General features: G+C 42.1%; 1 protein-coding gene and 1 long non-coding RNA gene across 2 annotated transcripts in view; both read right to left on the bottom strand.

The window, feature by feature from the left end:
- Positions 1-11373: 11373 nt before the first annotated feature.
- The window catches only part of LOC115299260, a 13921-nt gene continuing 3794 nt past the window's right edge, over positions 11374-21500 (bottom strand). The window contains exons 3-4 of the long non-coding RNA XR_003912078.1: positions 12447-12602; positions 11374-11579 (exon numbers count right to left, since the gene is read on the bottom strand). This is a non-coding gene — a long non-coding RNA (uncharacterized LOC115299260). The remainder of the gene's footprint in view (positions 11580-12446; positions 12603-21500) is intronic.
- LOC115299259 (putative olfactory receptor 2B3) lies at positions 17758-18705 on the bottom strand. Its single transcript, XM_029948621.1, has one exon. It carries the CDS (start codon positions 18703-18705, stop codon positions 17758-17760), a length of 948 nt encoding a protein of 315 aa, XP_029804481.1.

Below are 21500 nucleotides of genomic sequence, written 5' to 3'. Positions count from 1 at the left end.
TAAGGGTTTTTATTAAGAAAGGGTGCTGTATTTTATCAAATGCTTTTTCTGCATCTATCAACAGGATCATATGGTTTTTATCTTTTCTTTTGTTAATGTGATGTATCACAATAATGGATTTGTATTGAACCAGCCCTGTAACCCAGGAATGAATCCCACTTGATCATGATGGATAATTTTTTTATATGCTGTTGAATCCGATTTGCCAGTATCTTGTTGAGTATTTTTGCATCTGTATTCATTAAGGATATTGGTCTGTAGTTCTCTTTTTTTGCTGGATCTCTGTCTGGTTTGGGTATCCAGGTGATGCTGGCTTCGTAGAATGAGTTTGGAAGTTTTCCTTCTATTTCTACTTTTTGGAATAGTTTGAGAAGAATGGGTATTAGCTTTGCTTTAAATGTCTGGTAGAATTCCCCTGGGAAGCCATCTGGCTCTGGGCTCTTATTCATTGGGAGATTTGTGATAACAGATTCGATTTCTTCACCAGCTATCAGTCTATTTATGCTTCCTATCTCTTCTGATTTGAATTTTGGTAGTGCATGTGCATATAGGAATTTGTCCATTTCTTCTAGGTTGTCCAGTTTGTTGGCATATAGTTTTTCATAATAGTCTCCAATGATTGCTTGTATTTCTAAGGGATTGGTTGTAATAGATCCATTTTAATTCATGATTTTGTCTATTTGGGTGCTCTCTTTTCTCTCTAAGGAGCGTGACTAGAGGTTTATCAATTTTGTTTATTTTTTTTTTAAAAAAACCCAACTCTTGGTTTCATTGATCTGCTTAACTGCTTTTTTGGATTCCATATTGTTTATTTCTGCCCTGATCTTTATTATTTCTTTTCTTCTGCTGGGTTTGGGGTGCTCTTGCTCCTCCCCTTCTAGTTCCTTTAGGGGCTCTGTTAGATTTTGAATTTGCACTTTTTCTAGTTTTTTGAAATAGGCCCGGATTGCAATAAACTTTCCTCTTAGGACTGCCTTTGCTGCATCCCAGAGAGTTTAGATTGTTGTATTTTCGTTTTCATTTGTTTCCATATATTTTTAAATTTCTTCTCTAATTGCCTGATTAGCCCAATCATTCTTTACTAGGGTGGTTTTTAACCTCCACATTTTTGGAGGTTTTCCAGACTTTCCTGTGGTTAATTTCAAGTTTCAAGCATTGTGATATGAAAGTGTGCATTGTATAATCTCAATTCATTTCTATTTATGGAGGGCTGCTTTATGCCCCAGTATGTGATCCATCTTGGAAAATGTGCCATGTACACTTGAAAAGAAGGTGAATTTCCAAACTTCAGGATGCAGAGTTCTAAATATATCTATCAATTCCATCTGTTCCAATGTGTCATTCAGGTCCATCGTTTCTTTAGTGATTTTCTGTCTGGTTGATCGATAGTGGTGTATTAAAGTCCCCTGCAATAAGCACATTCTTATCAATATGAATTTTTCTGTCTGTGATTAATTGTTTTATGTATTTGGGCACTCCTGAATTTGGCATGGAGATGTTTATAATTGTTAGCCCTTCCTGATGGAAAGACACTGTAATTATTATATAATGTCCTTCTTCATCTTTTGTGACTGCCTTTAAAGTTCAGTTTGTCTGATATAAGCATGGCTATTCTGGCTTTCTTTTGACTTCCAGTCACATGATAGATATTTCTCCATCCCTTTACTTTCAATCTGAAGGTGTCTTTAGGTCTAAAATGAGTCTCTTGTGGACAGAAAATAGATGGGTTTTGTTTTTTTATCCATTCTGCTACCCTGTGTCATTTGGTTGGAGCATTCAGTCCATTTACATTCAGTGTTATTATTGAAAAATATGAGTTTAGATTCATTGTGTTCTCCATAGAATTCATGTTTGTAGTAGTGTCTCTGGTAACTTGTATTCTTTGCAACATTTCCCTTATAGAGTCCCTCTTAGGATTTTTTGTAGGGCTGGCTTGGTGGTGACGAATTCTCTCAATTCTTTATTGAGAAAATCTTTATCTCTCCTTCTGTTTTGAATGACAGGCTTACTGGATAAAGATTCTTGGCTACATATCTTTTCTGTTCATTACATTGAAGATTTCCTGCCATTCCTTTCTGGCCTGCCAAGTTTCATTAGATAGGTCTGTAACCACTCTGATAGGTTTCCCTTTGTATATTAGGGCCCTTTTATCCCTAGCTGCTTTCAGAATTCTGGTTTTTTTTTTAATTTTTTTAATGTTTTATTTATTTTTGATACAGAGAGAGACAGAGTATGAGAGGGAGAGGGTCAGAGAGAGAGGGAGACACAGAACCGGAAGCAGCCTCCAGGCTCTGAGCTAGCTGTCAGCACAGAGCCTGACGCGGGGCTCGAACCCACGAACGTGAGATCTAACCTGAGCCGAAGCTGGAGGCTTAACCGACTGAGCCACCCAGGCGCCCCCAGAATTCTGTTTTTATCTTTATATTTTGCCAGTTTCACTATGATATGTCATGCTGAAGGTCTATTAAAAATGTCTTAAGGGGGTTCTTTGTGTCTCTTGAATTTGAATGCCTATTTCTTTCCCCAGATTTGGGAAATTCTCAGTTATAATTTGATCTAGTACCCCTTCAGGACCTCTCTCTCTTTCTTCCTCTTCACGAATTCCTATGATACGGATATTGTTCTGTTTGATTGTATCACTCAGGTCTCGAATTCTCCTTTCCTGCTTCTGGATCAATTTCTCTCTTTTTTTCTCGGCTGCCTCTTTTGCTATAATTGTGTCTTTTAATTCACCTATTCTTTTCTCTGTATCTTCAATCCGTGAGGTGGCCACCTCCATTTTATTATTCACCTCATTTATAACCTTTTTTAACTCATCACACCTATTTTGAAATCCCTAGTCCTTGTATCAGTAGCTTCTCTGATGCTTTTTTCAAGCCCTGCGATGAATTTTATGACAATTGTTCTAAATTCTTGTTCATTTATGTTGCTTAGCTCTGTTTTGAGCAGTTCTATGGTTGTGACTTCTTCATGGAGTTCTTTCGTTTTGTCATTTTGGCTAGTTTTCTCTCTCTCATCAGTTTTAAAAGCTCATTGTGCACCGTGCACCTGTTTCTCTTGTTGCTGGCTGGGATTCGCGCTTCCACTGCCAGAGGCGTGGTGCGATGCTGGAAAAGAGGTACATGCTTCCACAGCTGCAGCTGAAGTGTGGGCCCCTGCAACCGCCAACAGAGCTGCAGCCGCTGCTGATGCCAACTCCCTGCCAGGATTGCATAGGAGTGGGGGCTCTTTTTTCCTTGTGCCACCCAGGGTTCGTGCTGCCCAGTGGTTATACATGGAGTGAGAGTTTCTCTCTCCATACCAGGTTAAACGTTCGTTATCTCTTCTCTAGAGACAGTAGTATCAGTGTGTTCAGTTTCTCTTTCTGTTCCCTTTGTCTCTCAGGGGCTCCTCACGCTTTCCCTGTGTTGGGCTGGGGCTCCCACCTCCCCTGCCCCTCTCAGGCTGGCCTGTTTTCCAATCTCCCCAGTTCCCACTCACTCACTCAGGTATCTTTGAGGTTGTCTTCTTTCTGGAGTCTGTATTTTCTCCTTCCACTCTTGCAGATAAGAGTAATGTCCTTCTCAGTTCAATAGATGGGGCAAACGAAGTTAACAAAGCTCCCTTCTTTGCCATCTTGGCTCCTCCCCTTTCCATATATTTTTTAATTTCCCCTCTAATTGCCTGATTGGCCCAATCCTTCTTTAGTAGGGTGGTTTTTAACCTCCACATTTTTGGAAGTTTTCCAGACTTTTTCCTGTGGTTGATTTCAAGTTTCATACCATTGTGATCTGAAAGTGTGCATGGTATGATCTCAATTCATTTATATTTATGGAGGGCTGCTTTATGACACAGTATGTGATCTATCTTGGAAAATGTGCCATGCGCACTTGAGAAGAAAGTGAATTCCCTAGCCTCAGGATGTAGAGTTCGAAATATATCTATCAATTCCATCTGTTCCAATGTGTCACTCAGGTCCATTGTTTCCTTAGTGATTTTCTGTCTGGTTGACCTATTCATTGCTGTAAATGAAGTATTAAAATCCCCTGCAACTAGTACATTCTTATCAATAAGATTGTTTCTGTCTGTGATTAATTGTTTCATGTATTTGGGCACTCCTGAATTTGGCATGGAGATGTTTATAATTGTTAGCTCTTCCTGTTGCAGAGACACTGTAATTATTATATAATGTCTTTCTTCATCTTTTGTGACTGCCTTCACTTTATTTAAAAAAAATTTTTTTTACTGTCTTTATTTATTTTAGAGAGAGAGAGAGAGAGACAGCATGAGCAGGAGAGGGTCAGAGAGAGAGGGAGACACAGAATCTGAAGCAGGCTCCAGGTTCTGAGCTAGCTGTCACCACAGAGCCCAATGCGGACTCAAACCCACTAACCGTGAGATCATGACCTGAGCCGAAGCTGGACGCCCAACCGACTGAGCCACCCAGACGCCCCTGCCTTCACTTTAAAGTCCAGTTTGTCTGATATAAGCATGGCTATTCCAGCTTTCTTTTGACTTCCAGTCGCATGATAGATATTTCTCCATCCCTTTACTTTCAATCTGAAGGTGTCTTCAGGTCTAAAATGAGTTTCTTGTAGACAGCAAATAATGGATTTTGTTTTTTATCCATTCTGCTACCCTGTGTCGTTTGGTTGGAGCATTCAGTCCATTTACATTCAGTGTTATTATGGAAAAATATGGATTTAGATTCATTGTGTTCTCTGTAAGGTTCATGCTTGTAGTGATGTCTCTGGTACCTAGTATTCCTTACAACATGCCCCTTATAGAGTCTCTCTTAGGATTTTTTGTAGGGCTGGTTTCATGGTGATGAATTCTCTCAATTCTTGTTTATTTGGGAAAACCTTTACCTTTCCTTCTATTTTGAATGACAGGCTTGATGAATAAAGGATTCTTGGCTGCATATTTTTTCTGTTCATCACATTGAAGATTTCCTGCCATTCCTTTCTGGCCTGTCAAGTTTCAGTAGATAAGTCTGTAACCACTCTGATAGATTTCCTCCGTTAGGGCCCTTTTATCCCTAGCTGCTTTCAGAATTCTGTTTTTATCTTTATATTTTTCCAGTTTCACTATGATATGTCATGCCAATGGTCAATTCAAGTTAGGTATGAGGAGAGTTCTCTGTGCCTCTTGGATTTCAATGTCTATTTTCTTCCCGAGATTGGGAAAGTACTCAGCTATAACTTGATCAAGCACCCCTTCAAGACCTTTTTCTCTTCCTTCTTCTTCAGGAATTCCTATGATATGGATGTTGTTCCATTTTATTGTATCAGTCAGGTCTCAAATTTTCCTTTCATGCTCCTGGATCAATTTCTCTCCCTTTTTCTTGGCTTCCTCTTTTTCTATAACTGTGTCTTCTAATTCACCTATTCTTCTCTCTGCCTCTTCAATCCGTGCAGTGGCCTCCTCCATTTTATTAGTCACCTCATTTAAAGCATTTTTAAAACCATCATAGCTATTTTGATGGTCCCTAGTCTTTGTATCAATAGCCTCTCTGATAACTTCCACACTTTTTTCAAGCCCAGTGATTAATTTTATGACAACTGGTCTAAATTATTGCTCAGTTATGTTACTTACATCTGTTTTGAGCCGTTCTGTGGCTGTGACTTCTTCCTGGAATTTCATTAGAGGAAAGTTCTTCTGTTTCATCATTTTGGCTAGCTTTTTGTCTCTTGTCATATTTAAAAGCTTGTTATGCACGCTGCACCTGTTAGTATTGTTATATAAAAGGAGGCTTATTGACTGTCCAGGGCCTGTCCATTCAGGAAGTGTTCTTTTAGTGGTGTCTCTCAGTTTCTCTTGTTGTGCCTTTGGCTATTTTATTTCCCTACTCAGTGATATTTGGGACTCTCCACCATGTGTACTTTGGCCTGTTTCTTGAGGTAGCCCTGAAAAGGAAAACAGACAGACAAACACACAGGGAACAAAAGCACACAAATGCATAGACAAATCAAACAAACAAGCAAACCAAAAGAGGAAAGAAAAAATAAAATAAAATAAAATAAAATAAAAGATGGAGGGACAAGAACAGCAAAAGACAAACAGTCTAAAATCGTAAATCCAGTGGAGGGGCGAGATAGAATGAGAGTAGGGAAAATATATCTGAATGGCAAGAATTGATATAATCATGGCAATGCATCAATGTTGGTCTTTACAGGGTTGGGGGGGGAGGAGAAAAAGAAAAAAAGAAAAAAAGGCAGCTCTTCACGTGGATGGCCATGGCTTGGTGTAGGTAGGTCTGGAGGACTGCTCTCTGAGGCCCTGCCTTGGTGGTTTTGGGGAGAAGAATGGCAGCACCCCAATCCCTTCTCAAACCAAGCATTGAAAGCCACTCTTTTGGTTCCAATCTCCCTGTGCTGTGGGCAGGTCAAGTTGTATTTTCCATGTTCTGCCTCGTTTTCAAATCCTAGACCATGCACTTTAATGATACCACCAGAGATGAGATGTACTCCGTCAGGCTGGGTGGTACCACTGGGGATCAGGGCGCCAAGCCAAGGAAAATTCGCCAGCGAAAGGGAGCAGATCTCTCTCTTTGCCCTGCGGTTACAGATGGGATGATAGGATCCCTCTCCCTCCCTGGCCGAGGTTTTCCTCTTCACCAGAGACAGCTCTATGAGCATTTTCAGCCTCTCTTCCTCTTCCCGCATCTCTCTGTGGCTCTGTGTGCTCCCCAATGCTCTGCACACTCCCCAATGCTCTATGCGCTCCGGCTGCTCTTCAAGGAGTGGGGTTCCCTCCCATCCAAACCTCCTGGTTTCAGCCCGTTTTTATCTTCCCCTCTTTGCACTCACTCAGGCACCTATGAAGCTGTCTTCTTTGACAATTGTGTGTCTTTTCCTCCCACTCTTGTAGGTCAGAGTATTGTGGCTTCAGTCCTTCTTAGTCTGATAGATGCCGGCGGGTGACAATTGATGAGCTCCCTACTTCTTTGCCATCTTGCCTCCCTTCCTGTCACTGACTTTCTGCCTGAAGAATCTTACATTTTGTTTGTCTGAAAAAAGTTGTTTCACATTAAAAATTTTTAACTCTTTTTCTTTTAAGAGTATGTATGTATGTATGTATGTATGTATGTATGTATTTCTGAGAGAGAGAGACAGGCAGAGGGAGAGAGAGAGGGAGAATCTTAAGCAGAATCCACACTTGGTGTGGAGCCCAACACAGGGTTTGTTCCCACGACCCTGGGATCATGACCTGAGCTGAAATAAAGAGTCAGATGCTCAACCAACCAAGCTACCCAGGTGCCCCCAATTTTCTTTTTCTTAAAAATTTCTTTTGAACTAACTTCATACTTACAGAAAAACTGAAAGCATACTACAAAGAAATCTTGTATGGGCCATACCCAGATTTATTAATATTTAACAATTTGTCATATTGCTGTTATTATAATTTCCAGAACTATTTGAGAATAAGTTGCAAATGTCGTGTTCCTTTACCCCTTAATACTTCAGTGAATAGTTCCTGAAAATAAAAGTATACTCTCTGTCAAATTCGGGAAATTTAGCATTGATGCATTGATCTAATCCAATTTTATCACTTGTCACAGTACTGTTATTTATGGCATTCCTCCCTTCCAGAATTACATATTGCATTAATTTTTATGCTTTTTTAAAGGATCCTTCCTTCTATTATAGATTTTCAGCCTTTCTTTGTCTTTCATGATGTAGATATTTTTGAAGATTAAACGCTATTTTATAGAATACTCCTCAATTTAAGTTTCTTGGATGTTTTCTCATCATTAGATTCAAGTCTTACCTGGGACTTCTGGGTGGCTCAGTCGGTTGAGCACCAACTTTGGCTCGGGTCACAATCTCGCAGTTCATGGGTTCAAGCCCTGCGTCAGGCTCTATGCTGACAGCTCAGAGCCTGGAGCCTGCTTTGGATTCTGTGTCTCCCTCTCTTTCTGCTCTTCCCTCACTCATGCTCTCTCTCTCTCTCTCTCTCTCTCTCTCTCTCTCTCTCTCTGTCTCAAAAATAAATAAATATTAAAAAAATTTTTAAAGATTCAGGTTTTACCTTTTAGGCTGAAATAATATATAGATGTTATATTGCTAAGATTTCAAATATGGATTACATATGTTTACCTGCGCCTTTAAAAATAGTCTTTTTTAATGTTTATTCAGCTTTGAGAGACAGAGAGACACAGAGTGTGAGCAGGGGAGGGGCAAAGAGAGGGAGACATAGAATCCGAAGCAGGGTCCACGCTCTGAGCTGTCAGCCCAGAGTCCGACACGGGGCTCAAACCCACACACCTTGAGATCAGGTCACGTAACCAACTTAACCACCCAAGCACCCCTCTACCTGCTCCTTATTGGTGATGTTAATTATAATTGCTCAGTTAAGATATTGTTCAGTTTCTCCACTGATAGCTACTACTTTTTACTTCTATAATTAATGAATGCTTTATGGATAGATAGCTTATAACTATGTAACATTCCATTCCTTATCAAATTCACTCACCATAGATTAGACATCTATACCAGTCAGGATGCCGTCAGGAGATAACACACTAGTAATGTGAACAGGGAAAATGTAGTATAAAGAATTACTAACTAGGGAAAGGTGGGTAACTACTAAAAAGGATGAAGGACATCCAGAAGTAGCAAGTGGGGAGGAAAAAAAAGCAGTTACTACCTCATGGCTGAAGGAGAGTACACATGGAAACATTGAAGGGACTAAGGATTTAGGACATCTCTCTCTCTCTCTCTCTCCCTCTGCTCCTGGCACCCCCCCTCCGCCCCCTACCACAGGTCAAAAAAGTAAAAATAAAAAGGAGGGGCACCTGGGTGGCTCAATTGTTAAGCATCGGACTATTTTTTTTTAATTTTTAAATGTTTATTTATTTTTGAGAGACAGACAGAATGTGGGTGGAGGAGTGACAGAGACAGAGGAAGACACAGAATCCAAAGCAGGATGCAAGCTCTGAGCTGTTAGCACAGAGCTGGGCGCTCTGTGCTCATGATCCACAAGATCATGACCTGAGCCGAAGTCAAATGCTTAACCAACTGAGCCACCCGAGTGCTCCAGCATCTGTCTCTTGATATCCGCTCAGGTCTCAGGCCATAACCTCACAGCTTGTGGGATGGAGCCCCGCAACAGGCTATTCACTGACAGCGCAGAAGCTGCTTGGGATTCTCACTCTCCCTCTCTCTCTGCCCTTCCTCTGTTCTCTCTTTCTCAAAACAAATAAGCTGTAAAAAAAAAATTTTTTTTTTAAGGAAGTCTAAATTCAGACTTTTTCAAAGATGGTGTGGCTCCCACAGGAATACACTCAGCTGCTGGTGTGCACAGGCCAGAATTTGCATAGAAATGACAACTGGGATCTCTGGGGCGCCTGGGTGGCTCAGTCAGTTAAGCGTCCAGCTTCGGCTCGGGTCATGATCTCACGGTTTGTGGGTTCGAGCCCGGCGTCGGGCTTTGTGCTGACAGCCAGCTCAGAGACTGGAGCCTGTCTTTGGATTCTGTGTCTCCCTCTCTCTCTGACCCTCCCCTGCTCGCACTGTCTCTCTCTGTCTCTCAAAAATAAATAAAAGAACATTTAAAAAAATTTTTTTAATGACAACTGGGTGGGGAGAGTGTGGCCTGAGTGTATGACTATAGTTGCGCCGTTGAGGTCATTTGAGGTGCGTGCTACTGGCCCTTCCAGGCGCCAGCCCGCTGGCTCTCAAGCTGAGTGATTGAGAAAGGACTGAAGCCTTCCTAGGGTTAGCACATCACAGTGCTCCTCTAGCGCCCTCTATTGACAAAGTCCCACATTGACAACTGGCAAAGGGGAAAGGTTTGCAGAGGAGAGGTTTGTAGTAGCACTTCTAGACAAATGGTTTCTAATGCAGAAGGGAACTCCACCTCTGAAGGTTTGTTAGCTGGAGCTAACATGGTGTAAATTGATTTATGCTAGACCTGCGTAACCAGTCTGTCCGCCGAGGGTTGGGGAGTAAGACTGGGGAGTTTGCATATGAGCACATTACCACTTTTTATTTTTTTAAGGCATTATGTCAGATGCTTCACATATATTGATTGCCTTGACTCCTCATAAAAACCCTGAGAGATGAGTATTATTAACTACATTATACAGATGAGGAGACTGAGGCTCAGGGATGTTAAAAAATCTGTTCAAGACTGTGGATGACTTATGGAGCCAGAATTAAAATCCCTGCTTCCAGAGCTGACATTTTTGCTAGACTACCACATTTTGGATGATATTTAAATGAGTGTGATTCTCCTATAGGTCCCACCATGTGGACACCTGTAGGACAGAACCAAAGCTGGGTTTCTGAATTTCTCCTGCTTGGATTCTCCAGTGATCCCACGTTCAACAGGATCCACTTCATTTCCTTCCTTCTCCTTTACCTGAGCTCAGTCCTGGGCAATGGGCTCATCATCATCCTGATCTGCCTGGACATGCAAATCCACACACCCATGTACTTCTTCCTTTGCATCCTTTCCTTCCTAGATATGGGCTGTGTCACCACCACTATGCCCCAGATGTTGGTGCATCTCCTTGCTCACTCTCAGACCATCTCCTTTGCTGGCTGTTGGCTACAGATGTATGCGTTTGGTGCCTTGGGCCTAACTGAATGTATTTTCTTTGTAGTCATGGCTTATGACTGATATATGGCCATTGCCACCCACTGCATTATACTGTTATCCTCAGCTGGGGCCTGTGCACATGGCTGGCATCTGGGACCTGGGCTTGTGGTTTTTTCCTCACCATGAGGCTGCCATACTGTGGACCCAACATGGTCAACCACTACTTCTGTGAAAACCCCTCAGTACGAAACCTGGCTTGATGGATACTCACCTTATTGAGATGGTAGACCTGATACTCAGTGTCTTCATGATTGTTGCTCCACTCTCCCTCATTCTGGGCTCCTACATCTGTATTGACCAGACCATTCTTAAGGTCAAGTCCAAACACAGGGCCACTGCAAGGCTTTCTCCACCTGCTCTTCTCACCTGACTGTAGGACACTTTTCTATGGTGGTCACACTTTTTTATGCTCCAACCATGTAATCTACATCAGTCCCATCTGCAGCTATTCCTCTGAGCAAGACAAGCAGATCTCACTCTTTTATAATGTCTTAACTGCCTTCCTCAACCCTGTGGGCTACAGTCTGAGGAACAAAGACATCAAGGGGGCTTTTATCAAAGTGATGGGTTGGGGTAAGGTGGCTTGGTGAATTGAGAGACAGGAGAGGCCAAGGCAGAATGTCCAATGCTAATGAAAGGGACAGCATTTTTAAGCAAACAACATTGTGCATTAAAGCCAATAAAGTACTTGGTCAGTGAAACAAAATATGGTACATGAAACCAACATGGAGACCATCTTGATGAACTTGCTACTTTGTGATGCAAGGACAAACAACTCCATAATCTTAGTGGCTTACAATAGCAGAAGTTCATTTATTGTTCATTTTCCATGTCAGTTGTAGGTGGACTGTGGCCTTCTGCCATTGGATTCTTGGATTCAGTTTGAAAAAAAAAGAGGCTCTATCTGGAATATCTCATTCTTATGACAGACAAAAAGCACACAAAAACTCTTAAAGTTTCTGCTCCGAAGTGACACAGATCTCTTTGCTGATATCCTATTGGCCAAAGCAAATCATATGGTCAAGCCCAATAGCAAAAGGGCAGGAAATATTTTCTTCCTATGGAAAAGTAACACATCACGTGGCAATGGGGACAGATATGTAATTCTCCTATAGTGAGAGCAGCAATGAAAGAGGTGAGAATATTATCTAACATAATGGCACTGGAATGAATAGAATATGTGTAATCAAAATGAAACATGGTGCTTGTAAGTGACATAGTACATGGACACGGTAGAGGGCCAAGATGATATAGACAATCAAAGTGGTGCATGTAAATAATGAATATCTGCAGCAAGACAGCCCAGAGACTTGACTTGGTGCATGGAATCAATGTGGTTCATGGGGCTGATGTGGTATACTCTGCATTGTGTTGTAGGAGGACAAAGTACCTGACATTAAGTGACCTGGGTTCTAGTCCCAACCTCATAACATGTTTTATGACTTTGGGCAATTAACTTTCTTTCTCTGGATCATCTATAAAATAAGCATGTTAAATGTAATGGTTTCTTTTCTTTTCTTTCCTTTTTTGAGAGTAAGAGAGAGAAACAGAGCACAGGCAGGGGAGGGGCAGGGATACAGGGAGACACAGAATCCCAAGCAGGCTCCAGGCTCTGAGCTGTCAGCACAGAGCCTGAAGCAGGGCTCGAACGCATGAACCATGAGATCATGGCCTGAGCTGAAGTCAGATGCTCAACTGACTGAGCCACCCAGGTGCCCCATATGTAATGGTTTCTAAGACCTTTGTGTCCCTAAAATTCTAGAAGAAAAAAATTGATGCCTGGGTGCTGCCCATTTGTAAGCTATACATACATAGCAGTGATACTCATCCTTTCAATATGGTAGCTAAAGAATATGACATACGAAGATAAGAATCCTGGCACAGAGCTTCAGAGTTAGCATGAACATCCAGCATCCAGCCTCCTTTCAGGCTTCATTGGTGTTCCAGAGGCCTCAGGGATGAGTTGATTCAGTTTCAGTATTTCTTGAGCATCCATTATGGCCCAGCTAGTGTCAGGCCTTGGGGAAATCAAGACAGGCATGTGGAGAGATGTACAGTCATGAAATTACAATGTTTCTGATACAACCCAAGAGGATGCCACAGTAACCCTGAAGGACCTAAGACTTCCCAAGAGTGAGGTTCTCTCAATGACTGCCACACAGAGGACCAGACTATACCTCATCCCACTCCCATCCACCACTGCTCACCTCAGCATTTTGTAAGCTCTCCAGAACTTGGAGTCAAGGAGAGAGAGATGGAAACCCTAAGAAAATTAGTATTATTTCTCCCACCACTGGGATGATAGTTCAAAATGGAAACTAAATTCAGTTACTGAGAAATGAAGGTATAGCTATCTCAGGAAAGAAGTAGGGTTCTGTGACAGAAAAATGGAGGAGGAAAGAAGCCTGCTTCCCAGGAACTAAGGTTTAGCTGATACCTGAGGATGAGAAGAGTCACTGTGCAAAGAGCCAGGAAAAGGCATTTCAGGCAAAGGGATCCCTGGTACAAAAGTTCCAGGTCAGGAAAGGACTTTGCATTTTCTGCAGAGCTGGAAGGAGGCCCATGTGGTCACAATAAACTGAGCAGAAGAAGTAGAGATTACATTGAGAAGTAGGCAAAGGATAGTTCTAATGAGCCCTGTAGGAGGTGTTTATGTTCAGTGTGGTGGGAATGCTTGGATTTTTATTGGGGAGCAATGCGATTTTAGGAATAATGAGCTCCAGTGTGAGTGTGGCTTAGGTGAACAGAAAGGAGCTAGGAGGAAACGTCATCAGGATGAGAATGTCTGAGACTCACAGGCCAAGAGTGAAAACAAAGAACTTCCCTTTTAGAGAGCTGCAGGAGGTGTGGCATCCCCAGGGAGAATTCCAGGTAGAGGATACTGGGAGGGGTGTTTGCTGAATATGGGGCTAAGGTGGCAAGAGGAGAAAGATCTGGGGAAAGGGAGAAGTAGGGACTTGAGCAAGTGGGGAGATGAGCAAAGTCTGGGAATAATGAATGACTAGTGAGTTCTGGGCTTCTGAGGTGATAGAGATTTCATCTCTAGTACTTAAGTGCAGAGTTGGGTGCTAGTATGGTCCTAAAGATTCACTCAGAGGTGAAACAAGGCATTTGGGTGGGTGGGTACAGCTTCATGAATGGGCTTCAGTATCTGGTATGACAAAGTTTCCTGCAGAGGGCTTCAGGCAGACTGTGAAGGATCCCATGGATTATTAAAGTACTCCTTCCCCCATCTGGGGAGGGGGTAAGAGCTATGTGGTTGGTGGAGAGGACTTGCTAACTGATGAGAGCTTCTTCTGTCCTTGTGGGGAAGCAGGATGCCTCAGTAATGGGGGAGAAGTCTTCCTGGCTGTTGGAGCTCCTTCCAGAAGGTGGGAAGTCCACCTGGTGGCTCTTCTACAACTAGATAGTCAGGGACCAGGGTAGTGGAGAGGTGAGTCTTGTGGCTAAAGTGTGATAAGTTTTTATAAGTTTCTCCCCTAGGAAAGATTGCTACTGTTCATAATTCAGGTTGATAATCAATTTTATCTTAACAATGATGAACAACCTGTATTTTTAAAAAATAGTTTATTGTCAAATTGGTTTCCGTACAACACCCAGTGCTCTTCCCCACAAGTGCCCTCCTCCATCACCACCACTTCTTTTCCCTCTCCCACTCCCCCTTCAACCCTCGGTTAGTTTTCAGTATTCAATAGTCTCTCAGATTTTGGTTCCCTCTCTCTCCCCAACTCTCTTTCCCCCTTCCCCTCCCCATCGTCCTCCAATAGGTTTTTCCTGTTCTCCTGTTAGACCTATGAGTGCAAACATATGGTATTTGTCTTTCTCCTCCTGATAAATGGATCAAGAAGATGTGGTAAATATATACAATGGAGTACTACATGGCAATGAAATATGGCCATTTGTAGCAAAGTGGATGGACCTGGAGGGCATCATGCTGGACAAACTGTATTTTTAAGCATCAAGGCTGAGGGATGGCCTGGAGGAGAAGTGGTGACACAGTATTTTCAGAAAAATGGCTTGGGAGACCTGATGAAGGGTTGAGTTGAAGAGCACTTAGTGAGGGAGACCTGGGCATGGCTTGTGAAGGTGCTTGCAGTGGATGGTGGCAATGAATGGGGAGATGCTGAAAGATGTGACAAGGAAAGAAGCAAGAACACTTGATGGCTTGGGAGTGTAGTGAAACAGAGAAATCAAGGAAACTAACAAGGTTTTAAGGCAGCTTTACCATCATCTCTGCTTCCCTACTGTTGGTTGATGGGAGCCAGCTGATTGTCAACTGTCATTCCCGAATCCCTGGCACTGCAGAAAGAAGTCATGGCCCCTATCCTGGTGGAATTTGTGATCTACAAGCCAGCACAGTTCATAGGAGGCAGTTATGTACTTAGCAGTGGGGTTGCACACTATTGTTGCTCAACAGTTTCTCTGTTAATTGGAGTGTCAGTGACGTGGTTTTTACTCCCTTCGCCACTAAGTTTCCTTGAGTTTTCTCTAGAGGCAACACTCTTGGATGGGCTTTTGGCTAATCACCTGGAATATTTCCCAGCCTGAGCTTAAATTTCTTGTATCCTCCTTTCTTCATGCCTATCCATAGGGTGATGGGAGGGAATGGGTTGGAATGTGTGGTTTCAGGTCTGGTTGTAGCCTTTTGTGCTCCAGTGGCCTCAGTCAGAGGCCTTGCCTGAGCCTGTTAACTTGAAGAAAGCCCTCTTCACATCTTTGTTTCTAAGACAATAGGTGATGGGATTGAGAACTCTCCCCAGTTCTCACTAATCCTTGATCCCACAACACTGTTCTCTGGCCTAATCAAACCTCCTTGTCAACCTGTCTCTTCCCCATTGTACCACTATTATCTAGGTGGAAAACCTGACCAATGCCCTTAATATCTTTACAATCCATCCTTTCCCCTGTGATTTGGGGGCTTGAAGTGTCCTGTTAATTCTTATATGTGGTGTCTGCCTGCTCTTCCCCAATGCCCAGCATCTCTTCTCAAACCCCCTTCCTTACTACTTTCCAAAACAGGTTTGGCAAATGTCCTATAAGCAGCTGTGAAATGCAAGGCCAAATATTTTCCTTCCAAATTCAAGTTACAATTATATAACTTCCACTAATACCACAATTATTATTACTTTCTTAGCAGGGTTCAAAGCACCTCCAATGACATATGGTTGGATTGAATCTGTATCACTTTCATTGGAGCCATCACTGTTTTATTGAGGACTATTAGTTAAAGAGAGTTTGATAATTCTTTTTTTAACTTTTTAAAATGTTTTATTTATTTTTGAGACAGAGAGAGACAGAGCATGAGCAGGGAGGGGCAGAGAGAGAGGGAGACACAGAATCAGAAGCAGGATCCAGGCTCTGAGCTGTCAGTACAGAGCCTGACGCGGGGCTTGAACTCCCAGACTGAGAGATCATGACCTGAGCTGAAGTTGGAGGCTTAACCAACTGAGCCACCCAGGTGCCCTGAAGGTTTGATAATTCTGAGGTTAAAGGGGCCTAATATTAATCACAAAGAGGCTAATAGTTTTAAATTTCCTTCGCATTTAAAGTGAGAATCTGACAATATTTTTTCATGGCATCATTTCATTGAATACCTGTCACTTGTATCCATTAGGTAATTTAGACTTTCAAATTCAAAGTCAAAGTTGAAACAGGAAAAGCTGGCATAGTTCAATGAACTGTGGGAATTCAGAATCATGAGAAGGATAAAATGAATGCCAGGAACTTCTGCCTTTTTCCTCTTCTGTTTTCTGGTGGTCGAAAGAGTGAAGGCAAAATTTGGAGGAGATTTAGTGAAGGTCATAGGGGCTTTGTGAGCTAACCTCTCTGATTCCAGTTTCACTAGAGTGTTGCTTGCCTTTCTTTGTACTGGAGCATTGCCTGCTTTTTTTTTTTTTTTTGTATGATAGATACTGTGTGGTCAATAGAATTCCTGAGATTCTGTGGAGCAACTTTTCTGTACCTCTTCCAAGGTGCTAGGTACTCTAAGAGGCCACAGGTATGGGTGAGATGGTCTGACACTGGTAAGAGAAGCCAGCCCCACTATGATCATTATATCTTGCCAACCTGTCAGTATCTTTTTGAATCAAGTACTCTAGTAACACCATTCTTATTCAGTTTAGATTGGAACAAATGTTTATTTAAAAAGCTCTATCATGTGAGAATATCAATGAAGTTATCTGAGGAGTTCCAACTGTTTGTAATCAGGGCCTCTTCATTTGATACCTTGAAAGGGTGTCATAATTTTTCTACAGTTTTGCCAATTCAGAGTTCATAGGCTTCTTGGTGACTGACCCACATTTACTAAATCCACACTAGAATGAGGTATAAACAAAGGCCAACTTCTTCATTTATAATGTTAACTATCCCTTTCTAGAAAGTAGAATGGCCCCTCTTTTGAAGCTAAAATGATCTCAGTCATTTGCTTGCTGATTGTGGTATTAGGAAAAAGAAGTAGAGCATGACAAGAAGAATGGCATGCAATCCATCAAGCACTGATTTGAGAACTTTACCTACATCAACTTCTCACAACAATCCTACAAGGTGATGGTTTGCTGCAAAGTATGAGTTCTGACCCAGTACGGTATGGATTGGGTGATGTTTTATCTGTATATCCAGAGACCCTCAAAATATTTCTTTACCACAGCAGGGGCTCACTATGTACTCTGAGACCCTCACTCCCATGAGAGTGCTGGATAGACAATGACCAATTCCTGAATCTTATTTCTAAGGCAACTTTTCCTTTCTCTTGAGACATGTTTCTATAGATCTGTTCATGCTCCTAATTGAGATAAAATAAAGTCACTGATAATGAGTCCTGTCAGTCTTCATGTCCTGGCCATCCTGAGTTGATTTAATAGGCTCAATCCTCATGAACTCATTCATTTAATCAGCAAATGTTAATGATACTTTGTTTCAGACCCTTTGCTGAGCCCTGAGAAACAAATCAGACATAGGTCCTGACTTGGCACTCTGTCTACAGCTGAATCTCTTGATGTTTGAGGATAACTCAGCTGCTGGAACCATCAACAGGTCCCACCCAGGCACCAACTTTACATATTATCTCCCATAACTATCAGTCACTGATTCATGCCTATCCATAGGGTGATGGGAGGGAATGGGGTGGAATGTGTGGTTTCAGGTCTGGTTGGAGCTTTCTATGCTCCAGTGGCCTCATTCAGAGGCCTTGCCTGAGCCTGTTAACTTGAGAAAAGCCCTCTTCACATCTTTGTTTCTAAGGCTATAGATGATGGGGTTGAGAAAGGCAGAGATAACATTGTAGAAAAGAGCCAGTTTCTTGTCCCGCTCTGGGGAAGCATTGGCCCCAGGGTTCATGTACATAAACATGGCAGGTCCACAGAACATGGTGACCACAGTGATGTGAGAGGCACAGGTGGAGAAGGCCTTGAGTCGACCCTGAGCTGAGCGGATCTTCAAGATGGTGGCAAAGATGCAGACATAAGAGGCCAGAATGAAGGAAAGGGGTACCAGGAGAAGAATAAAGCCCAAGATAAAATCTACTTGGTCATTCAGGGATGTGTCTGCACAGGCCAGCTTCAGAACAGCAGGGACCTCACAGAAAAAATGATTGATCTCATTGGGGCCACAGTAGGGCAGGCGCATTGTGAAGACTGTATAGACTAGGGAACAGCTGATACCCCAGAGTCCACAAAAGAAGACCATTGCTCTGCACAGCCATGAGGTCATGATAACATTGTATCTGAGTGGGTAACAGATGGCCACATATCTATCATAGGCCATGACAGAGAACAGCCAGCCCTCAGTGATGCCCAGCACCAGAAACATATACATCTGGGCCACGCACCCAACATAAGAGATAGTTTTCTTCTGGCAGATCAGATGCACCAACATTTGGGGCACAGTAGTGGTGACATAGCTCATGTCCAGCATGGAGAGGACACTGAGGAAGAAGTACATGGGTGTGTGGAGGCGGGAGTCCAAGTGGATCAAGGTGACAATGAGCCCATTGCCCACAAGTGTAGAGAGGTAGAGAAAGAGGAAGATGTTGAAGAGGATTGCATTAATTTGGGAATCCCTGGAGAAGCCCAGAAGGATGAATTCAGACACGGAGCTGTGATTGTCCCAGGGAAAGTTCTGCATTTTCCTTCATCTGCAGAAAGAAAAATGAACTGACTAGTGATCCAGTACTGGCTATAGAGTGGGATAATAATCTGAAGTTCTCCCGTCCCTCTTCTCAAAAAACAAACACTCAGAACTCTTTCCTTTGGTGCTTTAACTTTTTGATCATTATGATATAGAGGAGGTCAGAAATGTGAGGAAGATATATGACTCCAGAAACATTAAAATTTTTAGAAAAATTTTACTCAGGTCTGTGCTTCTTGAATTTTTTGAGCCTCTGGAAACTTCCTTACATCTTATGGTATTTTAGACAAAGTTATTCACCATTCTTCTTTGTCCTGGCCTTACCCACAAATGAAGGGAGGAGTCTTCCTGCTTTACTCTAAAACTATAATAATAATAGGGAGAGGAAGGGGGAAAGAGAGCTGGGGAGAGTGAGGGACACAAATCATGAAAGACTATTGAATACTGAAAACAAACCATGGACTGAAGGGGGAGGGGGAGGGAAGGAAGGGGGTGATGGTCATGGTGGGGGGCACTTGTGGGGGAGAAGCACTGGGTGTATTATGGAAACCAATTTGAAAATAAACTATTAAAAAAATAAAACTATAATGGAGCAGAATAATAGCTTTTTTTTTTCTTAAGGGCAGCTTTGGCATCTCTTAATCCCCCCAACCTGGTGGCAATACCCTCCCAAAGGTAACATATCCCTTGGAGTCCTTTCATTTTTGCAGTTGAAATTTATGACAGGAGGGAGGTCCATTTAAAGACTGCACAAGTTTAGTTTATACCTTAAAAATTGGGCTGACTCCTTGTTTCTGGTGCCATAGGAGGTGGTGTGTTCTAATGGAGCATGGGATTTGGAATCAGAAGACTAGACTTGAAGTCTTGGTGCTTCAACTATACTTCTGCTCAAGTAATTTAATCTACTTGAGCCCATTTTCCTTCTCTGTAAAATCTACATAATATTTATCAGAAGAGATCTCATGAGAAGTAGTATGTAATAGGTGTGAAGGGCTTAGCTTTGTGATTACCACAGAGCAGGAATTCAATAATATTAGTTCCCATCAAATCCCCTTCCTCATGGTGTCATTTATCAAATGGTCAACAAACACTGATTGAGCACCTACTACCTATCAGGTTCTGTTCTAAGAGCTGAAGAGACAAGGACAGATAAGTTCTATTCCTAATCTTCAAGAAGCTTACAGTCTGGTTGAAGAAACAGAAGAATAGAGGCACAAACCACATCCCAATGTGTTTAGCACTATGTCAGAAATATGTGCTACCAGTCAAAGCTCTGTGCTAAGCTCTAGGGATACAGTAATAAAAATTTCTGCCCTCAAAAAGCATGCATAGGAAGGAGGCAGGTGAACAATGAATGACAGTCAAATAATAAGTGCTGATAGGAGTAAGTACAGAGTGTCATATGAGCCCAGATAGGCTGTGCTTCCTTAAAGAAGCACCTGGGTAGCCTTTGAGAGTTAGACTTCTCCAAGAAGAGGACATATAATTTGAAACTTAAAAGCTGAAAAAAATTAGCTAAGCAAAGATCTTAAAAGTTTTTCAAGAAGATGGTGTTGCAGGTGCAAAGGACCATAACTAACGGAGAGTTTTGTACAACCATCATGCACAAGACATAAAGAATGAGGGTAGAATAGTCTGCACAGGGAAAGCGGCAGAGGAGGAAAGGGTATTGTATACTTTAATAAGGAGCATGGAGTTGATCATTTAGACCATAACAATTTGCAGATAAGTTTTAAGCAGAAAAGTAATTCACTGAGGCTTAGGTTTTAGAAACATCACTACTTGGGTGGAAGTTTGGAGAAGGCATTGGAGTAAGACCAGTTGAGGGGTATGGGAAAAAGGCAGAAGCAGCATAGCATTCTAGACAATAAAGAAGAGAAAAGTGATTAGAGAGAGATGTAGGAAATTGAATCAACAGAGCTTAGTAACTAAGGAGTACAGAGGTGAGAGAGAGGGAGGGGACAAAGAAGAGGTGAGGTTTCAGGTTTGGGACCCATTACAAGACAAAACCTCGGTGAAGGTGGTGGAGGGAGAGATGGCGTGAGGTAGGAAATGACTGGAAGGTAATGATTAACTCTGTTACAGACATAAGGCTTGAAACATGGGGTATCCTTGAGGATCTGACCATCAAAGAATAGGTCAAATAGCCTTGAAACTCAGGCAGGGTATCTACGTGGAAGATAAAAGTTGGAGAGGTAATCAAGGTACATAATGGATGAGAACTCTCCAAGATAGCCCAGAGAAAGAACAAAGGATCAAAAGCTGCAACCTGGGGCATGAACACAAGAGAGATCAGCAGTAGAAGAGCAAGAGCATCAGAGAGGCAGAGAACTTGGTTCCACCAACCAAGGGAGCTAACATCTCCAAAAGGGCATATGGTGCCAGACACTACAAAGAGGGCAGGAGGAATAAACCTTTTAAAATGTAATAATGTGTGTAACCATCAAAACAAAGAGGGCAGGAGAAATAAACCTTTTAAAATGTAATAATGTGTGTAACCATCAAAACCCTCGAAGAGAAAGTAGGGAAAAACCTCCTAGACCTCCACCGCAGCAATCTCCTACTTGACACATCCTCAAAGGCAAGGGAAATGAAAGCAAAACTGAACCCTTGGGACTTCATCAAGATCAAAAGCTTCTGCAAGGCAAAGGAAACAATCAAGAAAACTAATAGGCAACCGACAGAATGGGAAAAGATAGTTGCAAATGACATATCAGATAAAGGGCTAATATCGAAAATGTACAAGGAACTCACCAAACTTCACAATCACAAAACAAATAATCCAGTGAAGA

This window comes from Suricata suricatta, chromosome 8 (assembly GCF_006229205.1).
Source record: "Suricata suricatta isolate VVHF042 chromosome 8, meerkat_22Aug2017_6uvM2_HiC, whole genome shotgun sequence".
NCBI classification, from domain to species: Eukaryota; Metazoa; Chordata; class Mammalia; order Carnivora; family Herpestidae; genus Suricata; species Suricata suricatta.
The sequence above is the reverse complement of the archived record's forward strand: the minus strand, read 5'-3'. Positions and strand labels throughout refer to the sequence as shown.

Bases quoted from the DNA above. Each gene is read 5' to 3' on its own strand.
- LOC115299259 (XM_029948621.1), bottom strand. From the start codon at position 18,705: ATGCAGAACTTTCCCTGGGACAATCACAGCTCCGTGTCTGAATTCATC.